The following is a 27886-nucleotide window of genomic DNA, read 5'->3' on the forward strand; positions in this document are numbered from 1 at the left end:
TGTATTATCACACTGTTTGTTTAAGTACCTATATTATGTTCACCCCAAAATTCTACATTATATGACACATAGGATCTCTCACGTCAATTAAACTAAGATAAAACTTTAGGAAATTTATTTGTAAAAAAGTGTTTATTCAAGTGTTTTATAAACTACTAGGCAAATAGTCACTAAAACCTTTGTGCCATAAGTGTAAACTTATTTTAAAAACTTGTGTTAAAAACTCATACAGGAATTCCCATTAATGTTTTAAAAAAGTTTGCTCACGCATTGAAAGAAAATACATTAGCAACCTCTTCCAGCAGAATCCATTTTTATAAAAGTAAATCTCTAGGTGCAGAACTGTTCTACAGTACATCTTCTACAGTTTATTTTTAAAATCACATGATTGCATATCATCACCACCTCTATTGTCTTTTAGAATTTGATCTATAAGTTTCTCTTAAGCAGATGATATTCAATGATGTGATATACACTGTCACAGGTACTACAATTATTATGAGTGTGCACACGCTGCATTTTACTTACAAAGCAAGACCTTTCCATATGCCATCTCATACCATTCCTCGCCAAGACAGTTAATTTGATTATTTACCGTTACAATCATGAAAGTTTTCCGAGCAAAAATGCTAAAATCCACGGCCCAAATTCTCCACTCACTGACATACTTGACACTCCCCTGAATAAAACCAAGTTTTGGTCACTTGAGCGTGAGAGCAAAATTTGGTCCATGACTGTAAACATTCACAAAAGCCTGCTGCAAACAGTGATGGATAGGTAGTCTATGTGCCATACAATTACTTCCATTAGCATAGGGGGATGGTAAAGAGCATATCCTGGAGGTGCAATGAAAGGCTTGCTTGCATTTTTGTAAAGAGATGTCGCTTGCTAGCTAAATTTCACTCAACTAAAAGTAACTAATTCCTACCCCAGAATACAGCACAGTATCACATTTCCTGGGTTTCTTAAGTTCTGACTTAGATGAGTATTCAGTTCATCAGCAGGCTCACAGTATTTCATATGGCTAGACTGATCTAGTCTCCCCTTGAGATACTACCGATACTAATAAAAAGGTCCTCATGCATATGAAGGAGAGAATAAATCCCAAGAGCCATACATGGACTTTGATCAGTGCACACAGCTCTTACAGATGGTAACAAGAGATGTGCATCTAAACTAAGGATTGTCTACAGCTTTAAGAGTCTAATTTCAATCTAGAAGTTCTTCCTACATTACCACACATTGTACAAATTTGAAAAGAATGATGGCTGAAAAATACCACACACTGTTTAGAATACCATTTTCTCCATATCATTTGGTTGCCAATTCTATTTATAGAGAAAGTCTGTGTTTAAAAGACCTGCTCCTGTGACAAACCAAACACTCAATTCCTTAGCTATTAGCTAGGAAGTTGAGGATGTTCGGAACATCACAGGCTCACACCCTCAATTGTTCAAAATTAAGAGTCATCTTGAATTTCTTTGTAATCTGACACAGTTTTCCAGAATCTCTTCACTCTTTTCTTCCTTCTCTGTCCCAATTTCTGGGCCAGATCATGTCGCCACTGAAGTCAATGTGTATTTTTCCACTGACTTAATGGCAACAGGATGAGGCTCTGTCAAGCCACCACTGCAGTCTTCAAGTATGTCTTGTCAAGATGAAGATGATTACTTATTGCCATCCACTCTGGGGAAGACTTGACTGCAATGAAAACGGTGTTCCTGGTGCAGAGGGATAGCTAGCAAACCCATCAGGCTGAGCTGGATAGTTATCTAGAGCTGAAGCTGAATGTGCCTTCAAGGAAGAGAAAACAAGCAGATTAGGAAGGAGCTTTGAAAAAAAACAGAAAGCCCCCAAGCAGGGGACAATTCTTGCTTATTCCACAGAACATTTAAAAAGAGCATAAGGGCAGAAAGTGTACCTAAGTGAAGGCAGTTGTTTAATTACACACTATGTTTTAGGGGAAAATTGCTATCATAAAAATGAAGGGCAGAAAGGGACTTTAAGAGGTCATCTAGTTCAACCCCCGCTGCTGAGATCAAAAAACCTGACAGGTGTTTAAATTAACTGTCCCTAAAACTCTCCAATGAAGGGAATTCCACAACCTGTCTTGGACATCTATTCCACGTCTTAACTATCGTGATAATTAAAAATTATTTCCTAATCTAAATCTTCCTTGCTGCAGATTAAGTCAATAACTTCTTGTCCTACCTTCAGTGGACAAAGAACAATTCATCTCCATTCTCTTTATAACTATGCTATTAACATAACCTCTGTCTTTTCTCAAAACTACGTATGTATATGCTTTTTTTTTCCTCTAGTCTCTCCACAGAGGCCAGGTCCTTTTGCCATTATTGTTTCCCTCTTCTAAATCCTCTTGAGCAGTTTGCCCCAAACTCTGCTGAAGCATGATAACCAGAACTGGACAGAGTAGTCCAGTTAGGGACTCATCAGTGTCACATACAGAGGAAGAACTACCCCTTGGGTCTGACATAAGATACTCTTGTTAATGCACCCTCAAATATGAGCATTTTTTGCAACTGGATCACATTGCTGGTTCATATTCAATTAGGCATCCATTATAATCACCAGATCCTCTTCTGCAGAATTATTCCTTAGCCAGTTATTTCTCATTTTGTAATTGTACATTTCATTTTCCCTCCCAAGTGTAGTTATTTGCATGTCTTTATCAACTTGTTGATTTCAAGCCAATCAATCAAAGTTATTTTGAATTCTAATGCGGTCTTCCAATGTCCTTGCCAACTCTATAAAATTTGTAGATGACTCCAAGCTGGTAAACACACTTTCCTCCATTATCTAAGCCATGGACAAACCCGATGGGGTCCCCTTAGATACATATTCCAAGTTTCATAGCAAGCCACTGATGATTACTTGAGTACAGTCTTTCAACCAGTTTTGCACCAACCTTATAGTAATTTCATCTCAACTGTATTTCCAGGCTCTGGATATGAGAATGTTATGTAAGACTGTGAAAAGCCATGATAAAATCAAAATACCATGTGGACAGTTTCCCACCACCCACTAAGCCAGTAACCCTCTCAAGGAAGGAAATTAGGATAGTCTGGTATAACATGCCCTTAACAAATGCATGCTGACGATTCTTTACAGTCCACTATCCTCTAGATGCTTACAAATGGATTGTTTAATAAGTTCTTTCTGTATCCTTCCCTGTAATAAAGTTAAGATAGCTGGTCTATAATTTCCTGAGGACCTCTTTGTACCCCATTTTAAAGACAGGTACTATTTAGCTGCCCTTCTACAATCCTTTGGGGCAGTAACTATTTTCCATATATTCTCAAAGATAATCATTACTATTTCCAAGCTTCAGCTAGTTCCTTAAGTATGTCACGATAAACGTCATCAGGTCCCGCCAATATAGACACACCTAACTTATCTAAATATTCTTTGACCTGTTCTTCCTCTATTTACACTTGCGTTCCTTCCCCCTTGCTGCAAATATGAATTGTATATTGTGCTGAAATACACAATAACTTTTCAGTGAAGACAGAAGCCCAACAGGTATTAACATTAAACATCTCAACCTTCTTGATATTGGTCATTATTAGCTCTCTTTGCCCTCAGAGTGAAGGACCTACACTTCCCTTTGCCTTTTTCTTGCTCCTTGTGTTTTCACAGGCCCTCTTCTCATTGCATTTCATGTCTTTTCCTAGGTTTAGCTCAGGTTATATCTACACTACAGCTATTACAGAATGCTATGAAAGCTGTCCAGTTCACAAAGGGGGTGGTTTTCTAGAAACAGAAGTTTTATGAAGAGTTTCACTAATTTTCTAACCCTGAGTGTTTCTTCACAACTCTACTATAGTTTTAAGATCTATATTCAAGTTATAATTTCAGTAATCTAAATGTTCAAATAAGAACTATGTCTTCAACAATATAAGGGTACAGTTTTAAAATCCTATAGTTAATTCTTTATTCCCCTATCATTTCCCCTCTGTAAATCTTTAAATACTTTATAAAGCAAAGAGCTTCTCCATCTATAAGAACCAGTGAAGCACATATTAAGTGATTTGCCTAAGATCACAAAATTACTGCTAGGAACAGAACCCAGGTCTTCCAACCACATGGTCAGAGTACTAAATCAAGATACTACTACTTTTACATGTCTGATCAGTTTCCTTCTTTCCTCTTCCACGCTTTCACAATGTATCCATAAGAAAGGATTTGACACAGCCATTGCCTTTAGAGAAAGGCAGCTGAAATGCAACTGATAGTAGTTGTTGCTCTTGCAGGACAGGACTATCTTCAGACAACTGGACGTTGGATAACCACAGTATTTTGTATCGGCCTTGTAGCCAATTCTTTAAAATAAGGTAAGCTTTCTAAAAATCAAAAGATTTGATATTGAATAATTAAAACTCCTTAAGCCAGCACAGCATGAAGAAATATGCAACTTACCTGTAATAGTGCTGACTGTGCTGCTGCGCTATGCTGCAATTCCTGCAAGGAAGACTGTGTGGCACTTTGGGTAAATCCAGGGATACCAGGAAGAGACAAGAGACTAGGGAAAACTGTATTTCCTGGGGTTTGAAGCCCAGAAGTCAAGCTGAAAGATCCAAGACATCGTAGTTATTAGGAGCACTTTCAACAATATTTGATCCTAGACTGCTTAATAACGTTGGATTTTCTAAACCCCCCTAAGCTGCACCCACACAACATTTGCACGTACAAGCCAGGACACTGGTACACACACACACGCAACTTGAGCATGCAAGCCAAATTCTTGTGTACAGTTTCCTGCTTGTGCACAAATATTTTGTAGGTGAAAATGTAATGCTGGATGTTTTCCTTGACACAGAAAAGGCTCTGATATAATCGTCTGTTACCTGAGTGTGTCACCTGATACATATTTTGAACCCATCCCTTGCAGACTCCTGGCATGTTGCTGGAGGTGCTAAGTACCCTCAACAAGGGTACTCATCACCTTGCAGGACTGGACCTTATAGAAACTGGGATCGTGTATACTACTTGCAAAATATAGACTGGCCTCCTCATTTAAAATCTAAAGACAGATGGAGATCTACTGTTGAAGTAACCATTTAAAACACTAAAAGTACTTTATCGCTATGCCTGGAAATACCATTTATGTCTAAAGTACATCAATGTTTTGCTGAGAAAGAAATGGTTTTGATCTCCTTCAGAAACAGAAACGTACCCAGCCTGTGCAACAAGTGCAGAGTTGAAGTTTGAGCTAAAGGCCGAGGCAAACCCTGGCAGGACCGGAGCCGGAGATGGGGCTGTGGCAGCTGCCGGCAGCGGTGCAACTGCTGCTACTGTAGAAGATGCCTGGAGGCCAGGGAAAGAAGGGAGAGCTGGAGTGACAGTGGGTGTGTTAGAGACAGGGAAACCAGGGAAGGATGGGTTTGATGATCCCAGAGGCCCCTGGGTGACAGAAAACAGGGAGGGGACGGCACTGGACAAGTTAAGCGGAAAGGGTGGAGCGGAGACTGTTGCTGAAGCAGTGAGCCCTGAGAGAACAGCTGCTGTAGAATTCACATGAGAAGCAGACACAGATGAAGCAGTGGTAGGTTGAGTGCCTAACAAAGACCCTGGGACAGTGACCGGGGGCGTAAGTGCTGGGTTACCAGTAAAAGCAAAGTTACTGGTCAGAGACGTGAAAGGAGGAAGTCCATTAAATACTGGGGCAACTGGTGCAGAGGAGGCATGTGGGGCAAGGGAAATGGAGGCAAGAGAAGTGGAGCTGTTTAAAGGAGTACTCAAAGAGGACAGACCTGATAATGTTGGGTTAAGTGAACTTGGTACACTGACGGGCACTGATGCTGCTGAGGTATATGCACGCCCGAGTGCTGACAAGCCTAGTGTGCCATGAGAAGGGCCTTTGAAGGCTGAGAGAGGAGGGCTCATGGGTTCGGTTTTGACCAGAACTGGAACACCTGTGGCAGCTGGGGCTGATGAAATTTGCTGCTCGGGATTAGTGGGGCTCGCACCATGCAAAAGAGCAACAGAGGAGCCACAGCTGACTGGTATAATAGATGGTGAAGTGGTTAATGGTGACTGTGTTGGCAATGTCGGGGGAGTGGAACTAGGATTGGCTACAGAGGGAGACGGAAGACCCGGGAAAATGGCCAGCCCTGGCGTGGAAGAACACTGTGGTGTAGGTGTGGCAGATGGAGTATAACATTTGTTTACAGAGGAGGCAGGAGGCTCAGAACTTTGATTAGCAAGTGCAGATAAAGAAGCAAGCTCGCTTGTCACAGCAGAAGGCAAAGCATTGATTAATGAGGTATCATTTGACGTCAGAAATCCCTTTAAGACGGATAGAATTGGATTAGGCAAGCTAAGCGGGCCAGAGATGCTAGTGGCAGGAGAGCCAGCAACTGCAGAGGGAATGGGACTAGATATTCCTTGAGGAGTGGGGGTCAAGGACAAAGGGAGGCCAGCAAAAATTGATGATAATGGTGTAGGATTACTAACTGAAGCAATTGAAGAGGTTGCAGGAAAGGGGAGGCCAGCAAATGGTGCAGAAGAAGATGCAAAAGCTTCACTAGAGGCAGGTGGTACGCATGGTGTGGAAGAGCCTTGTGGAGCTGATGTAGCAGCAGGGATAGAAGCCAGTCCAGAGAAAATTGCAGGAATAGGGATGGAGGTTGCACTATGAACAGATGTGACAGGAACACTAGGCAATGAAAGTGATTTGATGACAGATGGGGTCGGGGTTGATGGCTGAGATGTATGGATGGAAGAGACCTGCCCTGGGAAGACAGGAAGCACAGGGGTAGACATGCTTATCCCAGGGATGACTGCAGTGGCAGGTGCTAATGGATGGCTTATCGCCTTGACAGGGGACGGGGTAGGGACTGGAGTAGCAGCAGGTGTTGAAGGATTAGAACCATGAGGAGTAAAGAGCTGATTCGCTTGTGCAGAAAAAGCTGCAAAGAAACAAAACTGGTAAGAATACTTGAAACTGACAGAAATGTTTCAATTCAACACAAATGTATCTTGCATAATTATACAACATGCTACACAAGCAGTAACTAGCATACATTTGTATATACACAATCAACATGAAAAGCTATGAAGATATAATAGAGAAGTACCCACATAAAAATGATACATGCTATACAGTAAGTAGACTACATGGACCTATGTGTTTCCCTTCAAGGATTATCTACTACTCAATAGCAATTATGTTTAAGCCACTCTAGGGCATTTACTACTACTTCATGAGTTAGTGCAAGAGAGTTTAGATCTTCAAACGTGCTCCCAGACATACCTCTATGTAAGGCAGATAAACAGCTAAGCCTTTCCCGTAACATCTAGTAGCATCCACAATAGGTTGAGCATTCAGCAATGATACCATTTCTGCTCTCCACATGAATGCTATATGGCTGTGTCTACATTACCACCTTCCTTTGAAGGAAGGATGGTAATGAGGCTGTTCGGAGTTTACTAATGAAGTGCTACCATGCATAGGCAGCACTTCATTAGGCAAATTCGCCCTCACCCCCACCCCCACGCAGCAACTCCGAGGTTTTAAACTTCTAAGTATGGGCGCGCATCTAGCCACGGCTCACCCGCCGGTACTTCAAAGTGCTGGGGCATCTTCGAAGTCTCCTTACTCCTCAAACTTTTTAGGATTAAGGGGACTTCGAAGATGCCCCAGCACTTTGAAGTACCGGCAGGAGCGCCGCATCAGGATGCGCACCAGTACTTCAAAGTTTAAAACTTCGGAGTTGCCACTGGGGCGGGGGGATGATATTTGCCTAATGAAGTGCTGCCTATGCACGACAGCACTTCATTAGTAAACTCCGAACAGCCTCATTACCATCCTTCCTTCAAAGGAAGGTGGTATGTAGACACAGCCTATGAGTATCTATGCTAATTTTAGAACAGGTAAATCACCAGGATCTTACAGAGATTTGTTGGAATCCAGTCCACAGATGCAGAGCAGATCATTTCAGAAGTTTGCGTTTGATTTTATTGGTAGGTAAGTTTAATTCTTTCATTGTTTTTGGATTCTGTATATCAAAGACTGGATAACACAGGATGGCCGTGTCTACACTAGCCCCAAACTTCGAAATGGCCACGCAAATGGCCATTTCGAAGTTTACTAATGAAGTGCTGAAATGCATATTCAGCGCTTCGTTAGCACACGGGCGGCCGCGGCACTTCGAAATTGATGCGTCTCGCCGCCGCGCGGCTCGTCCCTACGGGGCTCCTTTTCGAAAGAATCCTGCCTACTTCGAAGTCCCCTTATTCCCATCAGCTCATGGGAATATGGGGACTTCAAATTAGGCAGGATCCTTTCAAAAAGGAGCCCCATCGGGACAAGCTGCGCGGCGGCGAGGTGCGTCAATTTCGAAGTGCCGCAGCCGCCCGTGTGCTAATGAAGCGCTGAATATGCATTTCAGCGCTTCATTAGTAAACTTCAAAATGGCCATTTGTGTGGCCATTTCGAAGTTTGGGGCTAGTGTAGACGTAGCTGAAGAGTACTATGATATTTATATATACTACAGGTTTACTAAACTAATACTGAAACTTGTCCATAAAAACAAAATCTTTAAAAAACATTTTGTTCCACCTGCGGATCAAATATCCCTTCTTCAGGTACCAACACCACAGAGTACATCTTATATCAATCCTACAAAGTAAATAAAGAATTATGCTCACTGGAAGAAAGCAGGAAGGCACCCTAGCAGATTATAAAGGACTGATGACACCAAGTCCAGGTCTGAAAGCTAGTGTTTCAGTGCATATTATGGGTCTTGAAACTCTTACTGATATGAGTACACCCATCTGCTTTAATGCGGGCATTTCTACGAGTAAGAAGCTTGTGTGACCTCATCCCACCCAAAATGCACACTTTAATCAAGTTGGAATACTATATAAATACTACATAGGGATTAATTCTAGTCACTTCTATAGCATTTTTATAATACCTTGTTGTCCGTGTAAATAATTGTGTTCTTTGTGCTCATTACTTTTTATTTAATATTCTTGTTCCATACTAGATTAGAAATAAGGTATGTTTTGATCTCTGGTCATTCCTCTTAATCAATATATTTTAGAAATTAGCATTTTCTGTTTAACCAAGAACAGAACGTCGACCCAGGAGTTAAAAAAAAAAAAAAAAAAAAAAAAAAATCACAGTTTCTTTAATTTCATGTTATACCCTAAATTTACTACTACTTTGTAACGAAAAGTTTTCCACTTCTGAAAACTAAACGGTAAGATCTCAGGATATTGTTTAAATTGTCATAGGCAAATACTCTTAATATCGTGAAACTTAAACATTTTTTGATATTTTCAACAAAATGATGGGAAAAAAAATCAATACTGTCCATATCTACAAAGCCAAGATCTGTGCCTCATGTCCTGGACTTACTTTCCACAACCTTATTGTGAACGCCACATCGAAGAATTAACTAACAATAACAATTCTTGGCTCTGACCCATCAAAGTTGGTATCCATGAAATCTAGGTTCAAGATAGCCAAGATCTGTGCTGGTGCTCTGCTTTTTGATGAGCATGTTGTCCTTTTAATTTCACTGATTCACTTGTGCACTTATCACATAAGTTTATATCAGAGTATATTTTTAAGTAGCAAACTCCTGAGCACCTACACCTGGGCACATGAGATGGAGACAAAACAGACAGAACATTCTTCCAGAATTTTGAATGTTAGCTCATTTAACATGTCAATTTTACTTTGTTTTATTAACTTGCTTGTTTGCAAAGCAGAAGATAAATTTTTAGTTTCTGCCTCATAGCAGGAATGGCACAAGTAGCAGCAATGAAACTATCTCCGCATTCCAAATTAAAAATAAGTTTATTTCGAAAATATTGTACTATCAGCAAAATTTGGCAGATGTGCATTCAAATCTCCCTTTGGGATTGATGTACATGAATATGCTACTTGCTCAGGCCTCATATTATGCAAAAAGGAATTTTTTTCAGCAACTGCAAATAACTGTTAAATAAAGAACTTCAGTGCATTATATTTCTAAAAGTATTTTGGCTTAATTGTTTGCTATATTATCTGGACAAAAATACACACAATTAAAAATACAAAGATGAATGTTCATATACAGATTAAGTTAAAAATCTTGAGGTTTAAAATTTTACAACTTTCTGACTGAAATAAATTATACCAAAATACAGCAGATTTTCCCTGAAGAGCTACACTTTACCTTGACTTTGTGAAGGTTTTGCCTGACTGGAAAGGTCTTCGTTTTCTATGTAGAGAACAAAAGTTAAGTTATTTAAGAGCAGAAGAAGCTCAGAAATATGCCATCAATTCTCACATTTAAAATCATTTGTTTATGCCATCATTTGCAGATGCACGCGCTTTACCTGATACAACTTGATTAGGGGTATATGTCGGTGGAGCCGCTAAACTTGCTGCTAGGACACTGGCAATTGGAACAAGACCAGCATTGTTGTAAGCACCTTAAAAGAAACAAAAATAAAGAAACAAAAACCAAACCAAAACAAAAAAAAACACCACCATAAATATGACTCAAAGAAACATCAATAAATACAAACAAATGGTTTAAAAGAATGGATTACAGGGAGGTATGTCGCATAAATATACCCCTGCCCTTACTATTCTATGCCAAAACACTTGACATGTATGTTTTGCTCACGGCTTAAACACGATCAAGTGAAGCAAGGTTCAGTTCTGTTTATTTACTGATTAATCATAATGTAGTTTTAGAAGTGTAGCATTCGGTGACAGGAGCTTAATGCAGCTGAAATAAACTCACTGCTGTTTGACAATGTGATATTTGCCTTTAAGGATATGTCTACACTGCCTGGGGCAGCAAGCCTCTGAATCCAGGGTGACAAAATCAGGTTCACAGGGCTTGTGCTCCCACATTACAAATAGCTTGTGGGTGATGTGGCTCAGGCTGGAGCTCATGCTCTGAAGTCTACAGAGGGGACTGCGCTTCAGAGCTGAGGTTCTGGCCCAAGCTGCAACTTAAAAGAGACCTAACAGAGATATTCTTATAGTCAGATAGCATGAGCCCAAGTCTGTTGACTTGGATTTGCTGAGTCTGTCGACATGCAGTGAGCTGCCACTGACTTTTCAGATGTACCCTACGTGGGACAGCATCTTTTCCATGACCAGAATCAAAGGACACATCCAGCTTCCCAAGAACAAACACTGTATTAGCTTTTATGATATACAAGTCAAATATTTATATTCCATTTATATTTAATTGAGCTCTAAGAACTCTTCAGACATCATCCTCATCTTGTCTGAAACACGTCACCTCCAGTAATAAGAGATTCTGCAATCAGAATGGCGTTGCCAATTTTCTGCACGATGCACAAGCCGGAAAAGCAGCCAATACATTCATCTCATTGGCTCTACAGTGATAACATGACATTTTAGAGTTAGGACCCCAGAATACACATTAGGACAGTCAACTAAAAGGTAAACGTGGTCAGAGATGTATCACTACATTAGAACTTTAAAAAAAATAGATCAAACAATAGGCTCAAGCTAACGCACAAATAAGTCTTACTTGGTGCAATAGTTGCATGTGGACGGCAAGGTGGAATGGGGTATGGAACAGGTTTGTGTGGGTTGTATGTTGCTGGAGCCTGAGTTAAAAAAGTGAAAGAAAAACAAACAGTGAAAAAGGCATTAAGTAATAGATTTCTCTGTCAAAAATTGTACCAGTTAAATGTTTAGATATATTATGGATCGTTGTTACTTATCCTGGGAAAGAGTATTTGCTATATCAGATCACACTGATGATTCATTACGTTTGCTACCCTGTTTGTAACGTTGCCAATACTTGAATGTTTTGAAAGAAGGGGAAATACTGTGTTGTAATAATTCACTCGTGTACAATACCAATGGGGGGTAGAAGGAAGGAATATTGTTCCTGAGCCATGCATCCTCCATGCCCTGAAGCACTGGATTCTGTTTCCCTTCTCTTAATTTGCAAAACAGATATAATCTATGGCCATAAAATTGTCCTGCCCTTAAATAAATAAATAAATACACACACTAGACTGGGAAACACCTGGAAACAGAAGCTCTAGTTACACTACATCTAAACTTACAGTGAAAGTGTCAGATTCAGTACTACTGTCATTTGTTTAAAAAAAAAATTAAATTTCCTTTTGAAGCACTTGATTTCATGAATACCGTATTACATTTTGATGTGAACAAACAAAGCTCAAACAGCTGTCAAAAATTTTAGACCAGGTCATGATGAAGAACAGGAACAGGCTTGGCTTTTCCTCACTAGCATGGCTGAAGTTGCACCCTAGAATGCATGCATATTACATTCACTGGGAGTACTGGCAGAATTGGTCTCATATTATAGTTAACGTAAATATAATATTAATATAAATATAAAAATATTGAGACGCTGCATATCATTCTTACTACAACTGAAAAGCTGAAGTAAAGACATCAATCCTTAAGGACAAGAAAGAGAAGAAGAGCGCTCATATACACAACAGTACTGGTAACAGCATTTCATAAGAAGTCTTATTAAATGAATTTTAGGTTTTTAGACATACTGGTCTGGATGGTCCAAGTATACGAGCTGCAATTCCCTTCCCTTCATTAGTACATTCTTCAGTCTCCTTTTTGATAGGTGCTCCCTAAGACACAAAACCCATGAAATATTAAGCATGTACTTACAAATAAAGAGCAGAAAACAGATACATAGGTTTTCACATTAGTCTTATTCTGACTAATATTCAAATTCACAGCTCTTCTGATAATCTCAGTTAATCACACATTCCAAAATACAGAACTGTGTTCTGGATTTCTTTCATCATAGTTAAGAAAGTTCTAATTAGGTTGCATTATAACACTGGGCTTTTGAGCACAATAGCATATTAAATAGTCACAGTTTTTCCTACACCTGGAATTCCACATTCAATTCCAGGGTCTTCACCACCAGAAAAAAAAAAAAAAAAAGGAGAGGGAGTTCACAGACAACATGCAGCTCAGGACATTTACTAGTCTTACATCAGTTTTGAATGTATTGTAGAGACTAATCCCATACTATGTCAGAAAGTTCACCACTCTACTAACAAGCCTTTCTGACCTTTAGCTTCAACGCTTTCGAGGAGCACTTTCATGGTATAAGAGAACATTTCCTATCTCTTTCTTGTATAAAAAGAAGTCTCACACCAAAGTTGGAAAGAAATAAATCTGAACTCTTTTTAAGTGCTCATTCTGGGCTTGTCTATATTAAGTGGAAGATCAACCTGGTTTGATTTTGCACGTGTGGTGAAGACATGGCAAAACTGACCTCTCTGGATTCGGCAGCTGACCTCTGTACTCCAAGCTATTGCATGGAATAAGGTACGTTGACACAAGAGCACAGAGGCTAGGTCTAAAATCTAAAAAATTAACAACTCATATTTAAATAGCAAATGATTTGTGATCTCAAAATATTGGATAACTCCCCCTTTAATATGTGAGGTGCATTGTGGGATATGATACTGTATCTCTGTTTTGATCGTGTTGTATTTGATTTGTTGCTAATAAAGTCTTGATTTTGCAAAAGGAAACTTGCAGCATTCCCGTTGTGAAGGGCAACACATATTTTAAGGAAAAAAAACCCTGAAATTAAATGTGAAGTAAAATCAGCATAATTAAAGTGGGGTGGGAATGGCTTAAAAAAGAGGAAAATCAAAAATGAAAACAGAGTATTCCAAAGTGAATGGACCCAATGCTTTACATTTATATGACGTTTGGCTGGGCTCCCTTTATGTTGCATTTGCAATGAAAAATTCACCAACAACAAAAAATGTAACCTCAATAGGTATTTTCTCAAAAAACACACTACTTATGCTGAATAATATCCAGCTGGAGATGCCAATAAAAAAAAAACAAAACAGTGAACTTATGCTATGCAAAAGCAGAGCAAAGTAGGAACATGTTCACTGAATGGGTGAAATCACCAAGCAGCTTAACTGTGGCTACTTTGTGGCAACTTGAGACCATGAAACGAGGAAGGCCATTCACAGGTGGTGAATATATAATAGGGTGCTTTATCAAAGTGTCAGATCAGATGTACAGTGATGTCAAACACTAAAATTAAATTGTTCAGATTCTAGCATCCTCCAGAGAGAGAGAGAGAAGGTTTGAGAATGACAGTCAGGAAGACAGTGGCACAAACACACACATATAAAGTGTGAGGAAATAGAATATGTAAAAAGTTTGTGAACATCCTGCGATAAACATGTATCACATTACAAATCATTGTGTGCGCGCTGCTCTTAAAATATGGGTTACAATAAGTGTGGTTTGATGTTATTTGTTAAGGACTGTCTCATATTCACTTGCATTGCAGCTCTTTAGTTACTGAGCTTTTTGCAAATTTGAAAAAAATGACTTTTCTAGATATTTTGGCTGCTGAGCCCTGTCCTAAATCAAAATCCCTTTGCAGAACAACTTAAGTAGACTTCACATACTGGGAAAATGCCATTTATGCGACTCGGTTTCCCCTTGGGATAAGGATTTCCAGGAATCATACCACACGAAGATATCATAGCATGGGGGGCTTTACAGCCTCCTTTGGAAGCCTGCAACACAACCAAAGAAACAGAATTAAAAAATTACAAATTCAAACAGTATTGCACTATTTGGAGTCTGAAACGTCATCACTTTTTAAAAGGATGAGAACTGCTTCCTTGTGATAATCAGTCTTCATCACTAATGAATTTGCCTATACGGAAATCCAGATTCAAAGCTCTCCATAGCTTACCCTATATATTAGTTCTTTCCATCTCCTTCTCCCTTTTTCACTGCTTGCTATATGCTCTATCCACTCCCAGCTTGTTCTGATGGCTCCTTTGGGCCCAGTTCTGCTCCTAGTGAAGTCTGAATAATTTAAAGGAAAGTAGGACTGTGCTTATATTTACCTTTCACAGTAGCACCACTTTTTTTTTCCCTGCACAACACTTACTTGTGGAAAAAAAATCTTCCTCTTCCCATAAAAACATCATCATCTTTTGCTCTCCTTCACAGACTTGCTTTTTTCAGCTTGTCAATCAACAATTTGCACTAGTTATTAATTATCCTGCAGCAACCATATGGATGGTAAAACATAATATCAATGAATATCTTCCAATACCTGCTCAAGAATTCTCCTGCATCTTTTCTTCTCTGACATGTTAATTCTGAACAGGTCCTCAATAAGGCGGTAATTTTGAGCATCAACAATGTTGCTACAAAGGAAAAAGTTGAATAGTTACTGTTATTTCACATACCTTTCATAAACAGATTATCAGGGAATAGCAGCTGAAAGCCCATGCAGTTGCACAGGCATGATTTGTAAAGGGGTGCGGATGTGTAAAAATGCAAAAACGACTGACAAATTAAATTTGGATGATAACAGAACTCAGTGATGGATTAACCTGGTGATATTCTGAAAAGAGTACTCTCGACAATGCTTGTAGCAGCTTCCAAAACATTACATTGACTAACAAGGCATTTTAGGTCTGAGAGTGACACATAGCTGCACTTCTCAAATATTATATACTAATGATATTTGAATAGTGAATTATTTGTTCAAGGAAATATCAGTAATATATTCAAGAACTATAATCAGTCTATGCCCAGACTATTTTTAAACATATGTAGTGCTTGATTTCTCCACCATAAAGGTCAAGAAATGGACTTAGCTTTACATGTGCCATCAGTGCTTATGTTTTAAAACAGTCTCTCAGTTATTTGTAAATTAATACAATACACATGAAAACACAAAGTAGGATTTCTGAGTGGTCAAAACAGCCACAATGAAAAAATAAGTAAAACCTGAGTTTATTGAAACATTTCACATAGGCAGCTCTCATGTTAACACACTTATTTTCACAGCAGCGTGGCTGTGGCTGCCAGGCTTGGCCCAGGCTCCTGCTTTCCATATCCTGGTGGCAAATTTTTAAACTCCAAATTCCACCTGGATCAGAAAGAAGAAGCTCTTGGCAGTTGGCTCTGTGCTATGGAGCAGAGATGAAACACTCCAAGGCTACGTCTACACGTGAAGCCAACATCGAAATAGCTTATTTCGATGTAGCAACATCGAAATTATTTCGATGAGTAACGTCTACACGTCCTCCAGGGCTGGCAACGTCGATGTTCAACTTCGACGTTGCGCGGCACCACATCGAAATAGGCGCTGCGAGGGAACGTCTACACGCCAAAGTAGCACACATCGAAATAAGGGTGCCAGGCACAGCTGCAGACAGGGTCACAGGGCGGACTCAACAGCAAGCCGCTCCCTTAAAGGGCCCCTCCCAGACACAGCTGCACTAAACAACACAAGATACACAGAGCCTACAACTGGTTGCAGACCCTGTGCCTGCAGCATGGATCCCCAGCTGCTGCAGCAGCAGCCAGAAGCCCTGGGCTAAGGGCTGCTGCCCACGGTGACCATAGAGCCCTGCAGGGGCTGGAGAGAGAGCATCTCTCAACCCCTCAGCTGATGGCCGCCATGGCGGACCCTGCTATTTCGAAGTTGCGGGACGCGCAACGACTACACGGTCCCTACTTCGACGTTGAACGTCGAAGTAGGGCGCTATTCCTATCCCCTCATGGGGTTTGCGACTTCGACGTCTCGCTGCCTAATGTCGAAGTTAACTTCAAAATAGCGCCCGGCGCGTGTAGCCGTGACGGGCGCTATTTCAAAGTTAGTGCCGCTACTTCGAAGTAGCGTGCACGTGTAGACATGGCTCAAATGTCACATCAAAATTCCCATAAGAGATATACTAAACAACTAACATTTGAAAGTGCAATAGGCACTCCAGTACCTGGTATCGTAGTTCTGTCTAAAGGCCCTGGTAGCAGCAGCCACACTACTGGTACAGATGTCCCAAACTAGCAGCAGGGACAGCTAATAGCAAAGGGATAACTACAATTATACCTTCTATTAAAACAGATTTCTCAACAGAGGAAAACAGGGTGCAAATGGGATCATAATGGTACTGATCAAAGCTGTCAGTCACACACAGGCAGAATGGTGCAAAATAAACGTGGATCCACTTTAACTTCGATCCGTTTTGTTAGTTTGAACCATACCTATAAAATGAACTCGGCATGTTTTTCATGGTATTAGTATCCTGTTTTAATAGCTGCTCATATCAAGAATTTACATATTCAGACATTCTCAGATAGGCTTTATCACTAGGAACCACAGTATAAGAGTGCCCAAATGTAGACATATGATCAACAGACTCTGAAGCAGTTGCTTTTTACCAATAATTAGCCCAAATGTTTGTTTATCGTTTTAAAACTCTTCTTACCTAACAATTGCACTTACCTATCTAAATAGCATAGTTTTTAAAATGTGAATTATTTTGCAACTCCTAAATACTTCAGGAGTTTTTAAAACGCAGAACGTCTGAGGCATAGGCGAAATGACAGTGAGCTAATGCACTGTGCAGGGACAGCTTGACACCAGTTGCTAGACGTCGGCAGACAGGATTAGAATCTACTGTCTGGAAACAGAATGCCTATGGGGGCGCTATCCAGAGAACCATTTACAATGTACAAGATAACAATGGATAAGATAAGCCTAGAACATAAAATGAGGCAAAGACTATTCTGACACCCACTATGCATGATGTAGAGGGATGGGGTCCTACAAAAGAACCATGCCAATCCCAAAAGGTGTGATGTAGTGGATAGCATAGCCAATATTAAATGTAAATGCATATGTATGTTGACATTTCTCTGCTGCTTCTCCACTTCCCAAGCCTTTCACTGATGTCTCAATGACACACTGCCCTACATGCTGCTGCCAGTGATGTGCAGCGTACACATAGCCTAAAAGGCTTTTAAATACATCAAACTTTAAAAACTGGCAGTTGTGTCAATCGAGTAGCAGGGGTATTGTGATTCAAGACAAATGAACCTAGGAAGTGTTTGTAACACCTATCTCCATTATTGCCAGCTAGAGCTATTACTTTTTCCATTCATGAGCACCAAATCATTTTAAAGCTAGTAGATGTTCTGCCTTAATTGTCCAGAGTGGTTCCTCTGAAACTTTCCTTTGCCTGAAATATTCAGTTGTGAGTAAAAAAATAACACCGCAATTAGTAAATACAATACATAGAAGAGATACTTACGAAGCTAAGAGTTCTAGAGCAACAAGCTTGTCTTTACTAAAGGTGAAGCAATTAAGGATATTAACCACTTTTGATGCTGGAACAGCTACCATTTTCTGAAAACACAAGCGGGGGAAAAAATAAGACAGTATATTTTTGGTACGACATTATGTAACTTTAAAATCTTTATCTCAGGACTTTCAATAAACAATTCTTCATTGTATGCTCTCTGGGGAATAGTATTTGTACGTGTTAAATGCTGATTACAAATAGAGTCCCAATTCTGGCAAACTGAATGCTACTGCAAAACATTTTAATCAGCAATAATTACCAAGAATTAAATTACTCCCTGGGATAGAAGGTACAGGAGAAAAACCACACAGCTTAAGAATAACCCTACTGGGTCATACCAGAGGTCCATCTGGCCAAATATCTTGTCTTCCAACAGTGGCCAATGCCAAGTGCCCCAGAGAGAATGAACAGAACAGTTAACCACCAAGTGATCCATCTCCTTTCACTCATTCTCAGCTTCTGGCAAACAGAGGCCATCGATATCATCCCTGCCTATCTTGGCCACTGGTGCCATCAGAATAGAAAGAGGTGAAGTGCAAAGCACACAGATTAGACAACATGCCCATGTGATGAGAATACAGATGAAAATTAAGAACAGAGGAAAAAGGCAGAGACACTTGAAAGGATTGCTTCATGAAAACTTACATGCTGTAAAGCCTTCATAGCCTTTAGTTGTGGTTCAGCCCAGGAGAAGTATCTCAACAATTCAACAATCTGAAACAGAAAAACCTATAGTTCAGTTCTTATATAAACACATGCATATTCTGCTAACAAAGTTAAATATCTTTGCTGCCACTCTACTCGTTGAGTGCAGTTAGTTTTTGCAAAGCACTGTGTATATATACGGACAATATCTGATTAGGTGCTACTACACGTCAGTATCTCATGTTGTTTTTGTTTTTCTTAAAATCCCATTGGGCAGCGAAACAGATTTTCAAGTAATTATTTAAAATAAACGCATTTATAATTTTCTAAAAAATACGCACCCACCTGATCAGTTATCACACAAACTAGAGTATTAATCCACTTTCAGAGAAGCAGCCTTGAATATTATAATAATTCAGCTCCAAGTAGTAGCAACCTAATTTGTATACAAGCTTTCATATTATTTGTAAATAAAGAAATAAAGCATAACATTATCTTATTTGGCACCAAAAGAAATGTCTTTACTTGTGATCTTAGAAAATAAAGACAAAAATATCCTATTATCAATAAGATTCTGAATTCCATGATAACAATGGATATTTCCCTTCTACATGCCCAGAGCCAAAATCTGATCTCTATTAATTGGTAAAAATTTGGACCCTATTATTACATTACTCCAAATAAAAACTGGTGTAACAAGAATTCGTCACAACCCCCCTAACTTAGTAGAAAGGAGAGTAGTGAAATCTAATCTAGGTATGCACAATAGGAGGAACTGTCTTTGTACATGAGTGTATAGACCAAAGCCTTAATTTTACATTTTCCATAAATACAGAGCAGAATGTAGAATTTTACCTGCTCACTAGAGAAATATCCATGCACATATTCTATAGCTTTTAATTTGTATTCCGTCAACACAGCCTAAAAGACAAAGAAGCAATTAAAATACAACCATCTGCAAGACAAATATATTCAAAAGAAATATATATCTAATCCCACAAAAATTTGCATCAATTATACTGAAAGATTTCTATTCTACAGAATATTGCCTGAAGAATTATGTGAATATTTGCAAGCAGAGGGAGACTTTAAAAAAAATACATAAGATAGAAAACAACTCATTCTTTATTAGTTCCCTTATTAAGAAGTTCACTATATCTCCATTTAGGTTCGGCCTGGAAAAATACTCCACACCATATCAGGAGCCACAATGCTTCCCGTTTCAAGCTTTAGATATAGGAGCTTTAATATCAACTCTCTAATACCTCTTGAAAACAAGAGGTGCCAGTTAGTTATTTCAAGCTGCAGCTTCCATACATTCTTATTTGAGGCACTCAAATATCACGCTTTAGTTACTTTTATGAAGAATCTAGAGCCACTCACCACAAGCACTTCTTCAGGCCAGGCTTCTATAAATATAAAAAAAATGAGGAGGCCTACAGATTTATTTGGATGTAAACTTTCGCGGGCAAACCCCACTTCAACAGATGTGTCTAACAAAGTGGGGGTTTTGTCCACAAAATGTATGGCAAAATACATCAGTTAGTGCCAGATGTCTCCTCATTGTTTTTGCAGATACAGATTAACATGACTGAGCCTCTGATATAAAGGTGACTATTAACTAAAACTGTGGTCATGAAAGTCAGATTCTGAAAATGATGTGATCTTGTCAATATTCTCCCATCATCTATGTTTAATACAAACTTGGGCAAACAGGCACAGAAGGACGAGGTGATTTGTTCAAGGATTTGTTCAAGGCCAGCGGCAGAAAGGGGAATAGAACCAATCTCGTAAGTCCCATTACAGTTCCCTAACCCATTGTACCATTCTGCTTCCCTATGTTTTGTACATCTATAAAATGGGAATGATATTTATCTGCTTTACAAAACAATTTGATAACTGCAGCTGAAAATCTCTGCATAAGAACAGTTATAATAATTAGGCCAGGTTTTGGGTCTGTATCTATTCCAGGTGTCCAAAACTAAAAACATATTCAGTGATCAACATTACATGAGGATCTCACAACCTGAGGAAGACAATCTTGTGGCAAGTTATGCCAACTTCAGACCCTGCACAAAGGAACTGCACTAGACTGACCCATTATTTTTATAATAATGTTTCTGGTACCAGGATATTTGTTACATGCTTAAGTTTATGGGCCATGGCAAGATCTTCAAAACTAGAGGAAATATTTTAGTGTATTCCTACTACTGTTGTGAACCTCAAACGTCAAGCTATTAAACACAAAAGTAGTCACCCTAGCTTTACAGTTTGAACCTCTCTAGCCTAGCACTCTGGTCCAGCAACATCTGTGATTCAGTATTACTTTAGTTAGTTGGATGTCCATTTACCAAGAACATGACTAAGTTACTCATGGACTCAAAGTTTGTTTACAGCCAGCAGTCCTGGCTCTCAGTGTTCTGTGCTGTTATTTAGTTCTAATTTACCCCTAAATATCTCTAAGAGCCCAGTAAGCAGAGAAAGTTCCAGTAATAGTAATAGACAATACTGATCTCTGTGGTTCAGTAAATTCTCCAGTTCAGCACTGATCAAGTCCCAAGGGTGCAGGACTAGAGAGGTTCAACCTGTACAAGTTAAGGAAAAGGTAGAATGGAACCATCTCTTTGTAAACAATGCATAGGCTCCTCTCCCATTGACCCCCAGTGCAGCCTTCTAAGTTCGACAGCAGTACGTGTAAATGAACAAGTACTCTCTGTCTCTGCACCATACCTCCTTAACATGATCGTGTCAGTTATAAACAAACAATCCCTACAAATACAGTTGGGAATAAATAAACCCATCCTTACTGAACAACTCCTGCACTCCTAGTCCTCTAACTCCATTTAAAAAGGTATTTCTTGAAATCAAGACAGCATAACATGTGGTATGTTTGCAGGCCATGAAATGGATTGCAGGCCTTAGAATGATACCAGTGTCTCTTTTTTTGCTTAGTAACAGAGAGGGAGCTGTGCTAGTCTATACACTATCAAAACAAAAAGCAGTCAAGTAGCACTTTAAAGACTAGCAAAATAGTTTATTAGGTGAGCTTTCGTGGGACAGACCCACTTCTTCAGACCACAGCCAGAACAGAACAGAACTGAACAGAACCGAACAAATTGACAGGGACAGATGAATACCCAGAAACCGACTACTTCAAGATAGGCCCATGAAGATCAACAACAGAACACCACTTATCTATAGCCCCCCAACTCAAACCCCTGCAATGCATCATTAAAAATCTACAAGCTATTCTGGATCAGGATGCTACTCTCCAGAAGGCTCTAGGTGACAGACCGGTCCTTTCCTATGAACAACCACCTAACCTGAGAAAGATTCTCACCAGCAATCACAGGCTACACCACAGTGATTTTAATCTTGGAACTTTTCTTTGCAACAAAACCCACTGCCAACTTTGTCCACATATTTATTCTAGGGATACCATCACTGGACCTACCCATGTTAGTTACAAGATCAAAGGCACATTCTTGTGCACTTCCAGCAACATGACATATGCTATTATGTGCCAACAATGCCCTGACACTACGTACATTGGACATACTGGGCAAAACCTTCATGAAAGAATAAACGGACAGAGCAGACTTCAAGAAACTCAATACACATAAGCTGGTCAGTGGACACTTCACTGGAGTGGGCCTTTCTGTTGAACACCTGAGAATCTGTGTCCTGGAACACAGAGAAGTTAACAACAGATTAGAGAAAGAGATTTGTGAGTTAGAGTACATATTCAAATTCTAAACGAACATATGGTATGAAGAGAGATATCAACTACCTCACGCATTACAAAGACTGCTTCCCTTTCTTTGATGCTTGTAATTATCTCAGACAGGACAATTAACACCCCCCCCTCAACTCTCACCCCCTTCCTTCAATCCTATTTGATTTGTCAGTTTTTACTGCAATTTTCGGGGGGGGGAGGTTCTCTGTACCTATAAATGTCAGGGTGTATGGGAAATTAAATTGACCTGAGGGAGTGTGTCTCTCCCATGAAAGCTCGTCACCAAATAAATCATTCTGTTAGACTTTAAAGTGCTACATTTCTGCTGTTTTCTGGTTTTGTTTGTTTGTTTTTTCACATCATAGCATGAAAAAACTTGCATTTAAGGCATCTGAAGTTAATCTAAAAGTAGTTAGAATCTATAAGATATAACTCATAGAAATCTGAGCTTTACTTTATGGGAGGCTATGTGAAAATTTATATCTAACTGAAAAATATATTGTTAAAAATAGCACTGCTGAGGTTTCCTTTAGATGGCATGAAGCTTTTTCACATAGGCTGCATCTACACTAGCAAGTTCTTTCAAACGATCCCGCAGAACATCTACACACATCAAAAGAATGTGGTGCTTCTTTCAAAATGGCTCTTCCTTTCCCATTACAGGAAGAGTGCCCCCTTTCAAAAGCAAAAAGCATGTAGACGTTCCGCAGGCCCAATTTTTTTTTTTTTGGAAAGGGCAGTCCTCATAGGGCCTGATTTTTTGATCCCGGGCCTGTCCTTTCGAAAAAGCAGGTGCTGTGTGGACACTGTCTTGCAAAAGAGCAGATCACTGTTTTGACCTACTTTTTTGTGTGTGGATGCACTCTTTCAAAAGAAGCTCTTTTGGAAGAGGTCCTCCAGAAGAGCTTCTTTCAAAAGGTCTCTGTAGCGTAGACGTAGCCGTAACGAAAAGCAGAGAAAACATTCTAAAAATAAATTAAAGGAGAGACACGATATCTGAAATTACTTTCAAAACATTTTTAAAAAGTTGACGAGATTTCAAGTTGGTCCTGAATACTTAGTACTTCTCTGTCATACACACTCAACTACTTCAACAACATCTTCAATCACTTAAAAATAATGAATTAAGATTTGCAACATATCTAATATTGAGAAGTATTAATCCCATTTTACATATTGGGAAATGGAGGCAAACAAGTTAAGCAACCTGGTCATCATCATCATCATTAGCTCAGCAGGACATTCCAGTAGAACATTTCAGGCTAGTGGTTTGTCAGATAAGAGAATGTTTAACTAACTTTAAAATAACAAGCAGTCGCATAGCACCTTAAAGACTAACAAATGTATTAGGTAATGAGCTTTCATGGGTAAGACCCACTTCTTCGGATTCTTGTAGTAGGCAATTAGAATCCAGGGATGTGGGGGAAGGAAGACGGGAAGGAAGGATGGAAAAAGGAGGGGGAAGTTCCCTGTCACTACAGGACCACTAGATGAAGCAAATTATGTTAAGTAGGATGTTTGCCACTCCTGCGAATAACAAAGGTAGAGAAATTGCCTTTGTGATGCATAAGATAGTTGAGATCTCTGTTAAGATCTAATTTAAAAATGTCAGACTTGCAAATGAATTCTAAATCAGATCTCTCCCTATGTAATATTGTGGTAAAATTCTTTTGTAGAAAAATGGCTACTTTTAAATCCATTATTGAACGTCCAAGGAAGTCAAAGCGTTCCCCTATGTGTGTATTCCAAAATTCCTGATGTCAGATTTATGTCCATTCGTCCTTTGGTGCAGAGACTGTACGGCTTGTCCAATGTACATAGCAGAGAGACATTAACAGCACCTGATGGTATACATCACATTAGTGGATGTGCAGGTGTATGAGCCCCTGGGGCTGGGGCCAATGTGATTATGTCCAGTGATGTCGTCACTGGTACAGATACATGGACAGAGCTGGAAACAGGGTTTGTTGCAGGGATAGGTTCCTGGGTTCCTATTTCTGTGGTATGGTGCATGGCTCCTGGTGAGTATTTGTTTTTTTTGAGCTTGGGTAGCTGTCTGTAGGAGAGGACAAGACTATCACTCAAGGCCTGTGAGAATAAGGGATCATGTTTAAGTATAGATTGTAGACTGTCAATAATAAATGTGTTAGGCTTTAAAGTGCCATAGGACTGCTTGTTATTTGTGAAGCTACAGACTAACATGGCTACCCTGCAACTTTTCAAGATTAGAGACTCACATTTAATTTAACCAATTAATAATTGTTTTTAAATTGAACTTTTTATTGATTTCTTTTTCTACAATTGATAAAAAATATTTGCTGGGGAAGATTTACACACATGCCTATGATGAATATTTAATTTCATAAGCACTTGGTAAAATCTGAGTTTTCAACACACTGTATCCTATAAAAGAACTGTAGTTTCAAGATTTATTTAAAAAAAATAAAAATCCTGCAGGTTTAAGCAAGACTTTTGAAAAATGGGATAACTAATTAATTGACTGCATGATTAACTTTGCCAAGTGCTCTTTTAAAATACTGCACTAATTTTACTTGCAGTCAAAACTTCTGTTTGCACGAGACTGGATGCTGCCGCCACTCTAAACACTTTCAATTTTGGAATCTAAACTGAACCCCTATGTTTAGGGGCCTACCAAATTCAAAATCATCTTGGTGAATTTCAGATTCAAATGTCAACAACTGTGAATGTTATGATTTCAGTTATTTAAATCAGAAATGTCGGTGTTATAACTGCAGGCCTCCTGATCCAAAAAAGAGTTGTTGGGGGAGGGAGGGAGTTGTGGTTTTGCTATCCATACTTTGGCACTGCTGATGGCTGGCCTTCAGAGTTGAGTAGCTGGACAGAAATGGCTGCTGATTGGAATCCCAGCTCTGAAGGTATGGCTGATGCCAGCAACAGAACACAAGTTAGGATGGCATGGTACGGTGCTGCCACGCTTACTTCTGTGCTGCTGCTGAAGATGCACTAACTTCAGCCAATGCCCATCACTCTCTAACAGCCCAGCTCTGGAGAGAGAGAAGAATCAAGGGTGGAAATAACACAGCTCTCTAACATTTCCCTGTGACCATCCTACAATTCCCTTTTTGGTCAGCCCTTCTCCCTCACCCCCACATTTGGGAAACACTGGTCTCTCCTGTGAAATCTATATAGTATTAGTTAAAAGCACACAAAAGACCTGATTTCACAGTAGTCCACATTTCAAAGTTCATGCAGCATTTTTCATAACTGTAAGTTTGGTAGGGCCCTACATATGTTGTTTGAATGTGCATTTAAAAGTGTGGGAAATAAATAAAAATAAGGTTTTTACATGTAAAGACAAATACATATCAGTGTTAGTCAAATTCCATGAGATTACATTTAATTTTCCATAATGCTACTTTGTAAAGAGATCCCTTAAATCTGTTCAAGGCAGAAAGTAATGAAAATTTAAAATATATCTAAGATACATTTTGGCATTCCTTGTATCATCATACCCTCAATGAGAATGCAAACTACAGATCAGACTAGTGCTGTTTAAAGTCAGAAAGTCTCCAACAAATGTTTTGACAGAACACGATCATGTTTAATATTAAAATTAAAATGACTCATCTTGTCTTAATTTTCTTAAGCAAATGAAATGTGTTCAAAAACTTCATAAGCTATACATAATACATAAAAAGACAGTTTAAAAAGCACAAAATGAAAATATGGCATCAATATTAAAGTATATCAACACAATACTAAACTTCCATAAACTGTTCATCTAAGATTTTCACAACATTTTATAGACATGAATGAACTAAATTCCATATCATGCCTCCTTTCACTTAGAGAAAAGCTGAGGCTTCAAGTAGCTAAGTAATTAGACAGGGACTTCACAGGGCCTCTAGAACAGCATCCTCTAGAACAGCAGGAAATATCATGCAGATTTGTAGTCTTTTGCTCTAACTATACAAAAGCAATATACACTATTCACAAATCCAGAATAAAATAATTTAAAACACTGGATTTTAACCTGTGGTCCATGAACCTCAGGGGTCTGCTTACTATGCCTAAGGGGCCCACAAAAGGTCTCACTATAACACAAGAGTTACTTTCAACTTGTGGTCCACAGACCCTGGGGATCTGCAGACTAAGATTTTCATCTCTATTGGAAATTTTTAAGGGTCTGCAAATAAAAAAGGTTGAAAACTTACCTTTTAAAAATTTCTACTATATATTTATATTTTAAAGAATAACTACTGAATGAACTTATAAAGTATTCAAGTTCTTATCATACCATGAAAAATACAGATGAAAACAAGTATGCTATGCAATATTGATCTCAACTAAAATTCGGTTGACATTAAATAAAAACTGGTATGTCTTATCTGTTTATCATTTTGTTCTTTGAAGAGCAAGCAATAACTTGGCTTTTCCTGGCTTCCAAGGGCAACAGAAATCAAAGCAAACAGCGCTTAACAAATTGTATTCCAGCAAAGAATTTGAATTTACATAATTAAACCAAATGTGTAAAAGGATAAGTTACCTTTCTAATTTCATCAAGCACGGTCTCAAATGATTTCTTATCCATCTTTACTTGTTCATCCAATGCAGAGTTTTATTTTTAAAAAAAGATACATCCAGGCAAGACTTACTGCAGAAGTGTCTTTTTATTGTAGAAAAAAAAACACCGAGAAGAGACACTTTACATAGATGGGGGGGAAAAAAACCCTTAAAAAATCAGTAGGAAGAAGAGCCAGGGCAAGGGATGCGCCTCTATTTTAGACAGCAACGCGGATTTGAGCCGCGATATAAATGCTTGGTCCAATGAACTGTTCGGCACGAAGCGGGGACTGATGTTGTCTGCACGGAACTGGCTAATTAAAGGCGGGAAAAAGTTACACGGAGTTGGGGGACGGGGAGAGAGAAAGGAAACGAAGAAGAAACAGGTGACAGGAGGAGGGAGAGCGAGGCCCTGGGAAGGGGGATAAGAAACGAACACCGCCCGGCTTAGGTACCGCCGGGGAAAAGGGGCGATGGAGCTGTGCACCTGCCGCAGCCTCCTTTCGCTCCCGTCACCGCGCGGCCCTCAGGCCCGGCTGCCTTTGGGCACTGCCGCTACCCATCGCCCGCGAAGCTCCCGGCTCTTTGTTACCAGCAGCAACAAAACTCGAGGCACTGCCGCGATGGGCGAAAGTCGCCGGGAAAGTGGCCCCGGAACCGGACCTGCCAGGGCCAGGGCCAGGGCCAGGGCCAGGGCCGCGACCGCAGACAAGCCGCGGAGCGCCCAGCACGAGCAATAACAACACGGGGCTACAAGTTTCCTCCTCGCTACTGGGGTCCACAGTACCCCCAGTCGCACCT

General features: G+C 39.5%; 1 protein-coding gene across 1 annotated transcript; it reads right to left on the minus strand.

The window, feature by feature from the left end:
- PROSER1 (proline and serine rich 1) lies at nucleotides 1–27884 on the minus strand. Its single transcript, XM_074987047.1, has 13 exons — nucleotides 27069–27884; nucleotides 19660–19725; nucleotides 18805–18873; nucleotides 18109–18203; nucleotides 15117–15210; nucleotides 14455–14565; nucleotides 12544–12627; nucleotides 11532–11610; nucleotides 10354–10449; nucleotides 10191–10235; nucleotides 5195–6929; nucleotides 4438–4585; nucleotides 1–1794 (listed from the first exon to the last, which is right to left on the minus strand). Exons 1-13 carry the CDS (start codon nucleotides 27111–27113, stop codon nucleotides 1672–1674), a joined length of 2790 nt encoding a protein of 929 aa, XP_074843148.1. The 5' UTR covers nucleotides 27114–27884; the 3' UTR covers nucleotides 1–1671.
- Nucleotides 27885–27886: the final 2 nt, after the last annotated feature.

This window comes from Carettochelys insculpta, chromosome 1 (genome assembly GCF_033958435.1).
Source record: "Carettochelys insculpta isolate YL-2023 chromosome 1, ASM3395843v1, whole genome shotgun sequence".
In the NCBI taxonomy this organism is placed as follows: domain Eukaryota; kingdom Metazoa; phylum Chordata; order Testudines; family Carettochelyidae; genus Carettochelys; species Carettochelys insculpta.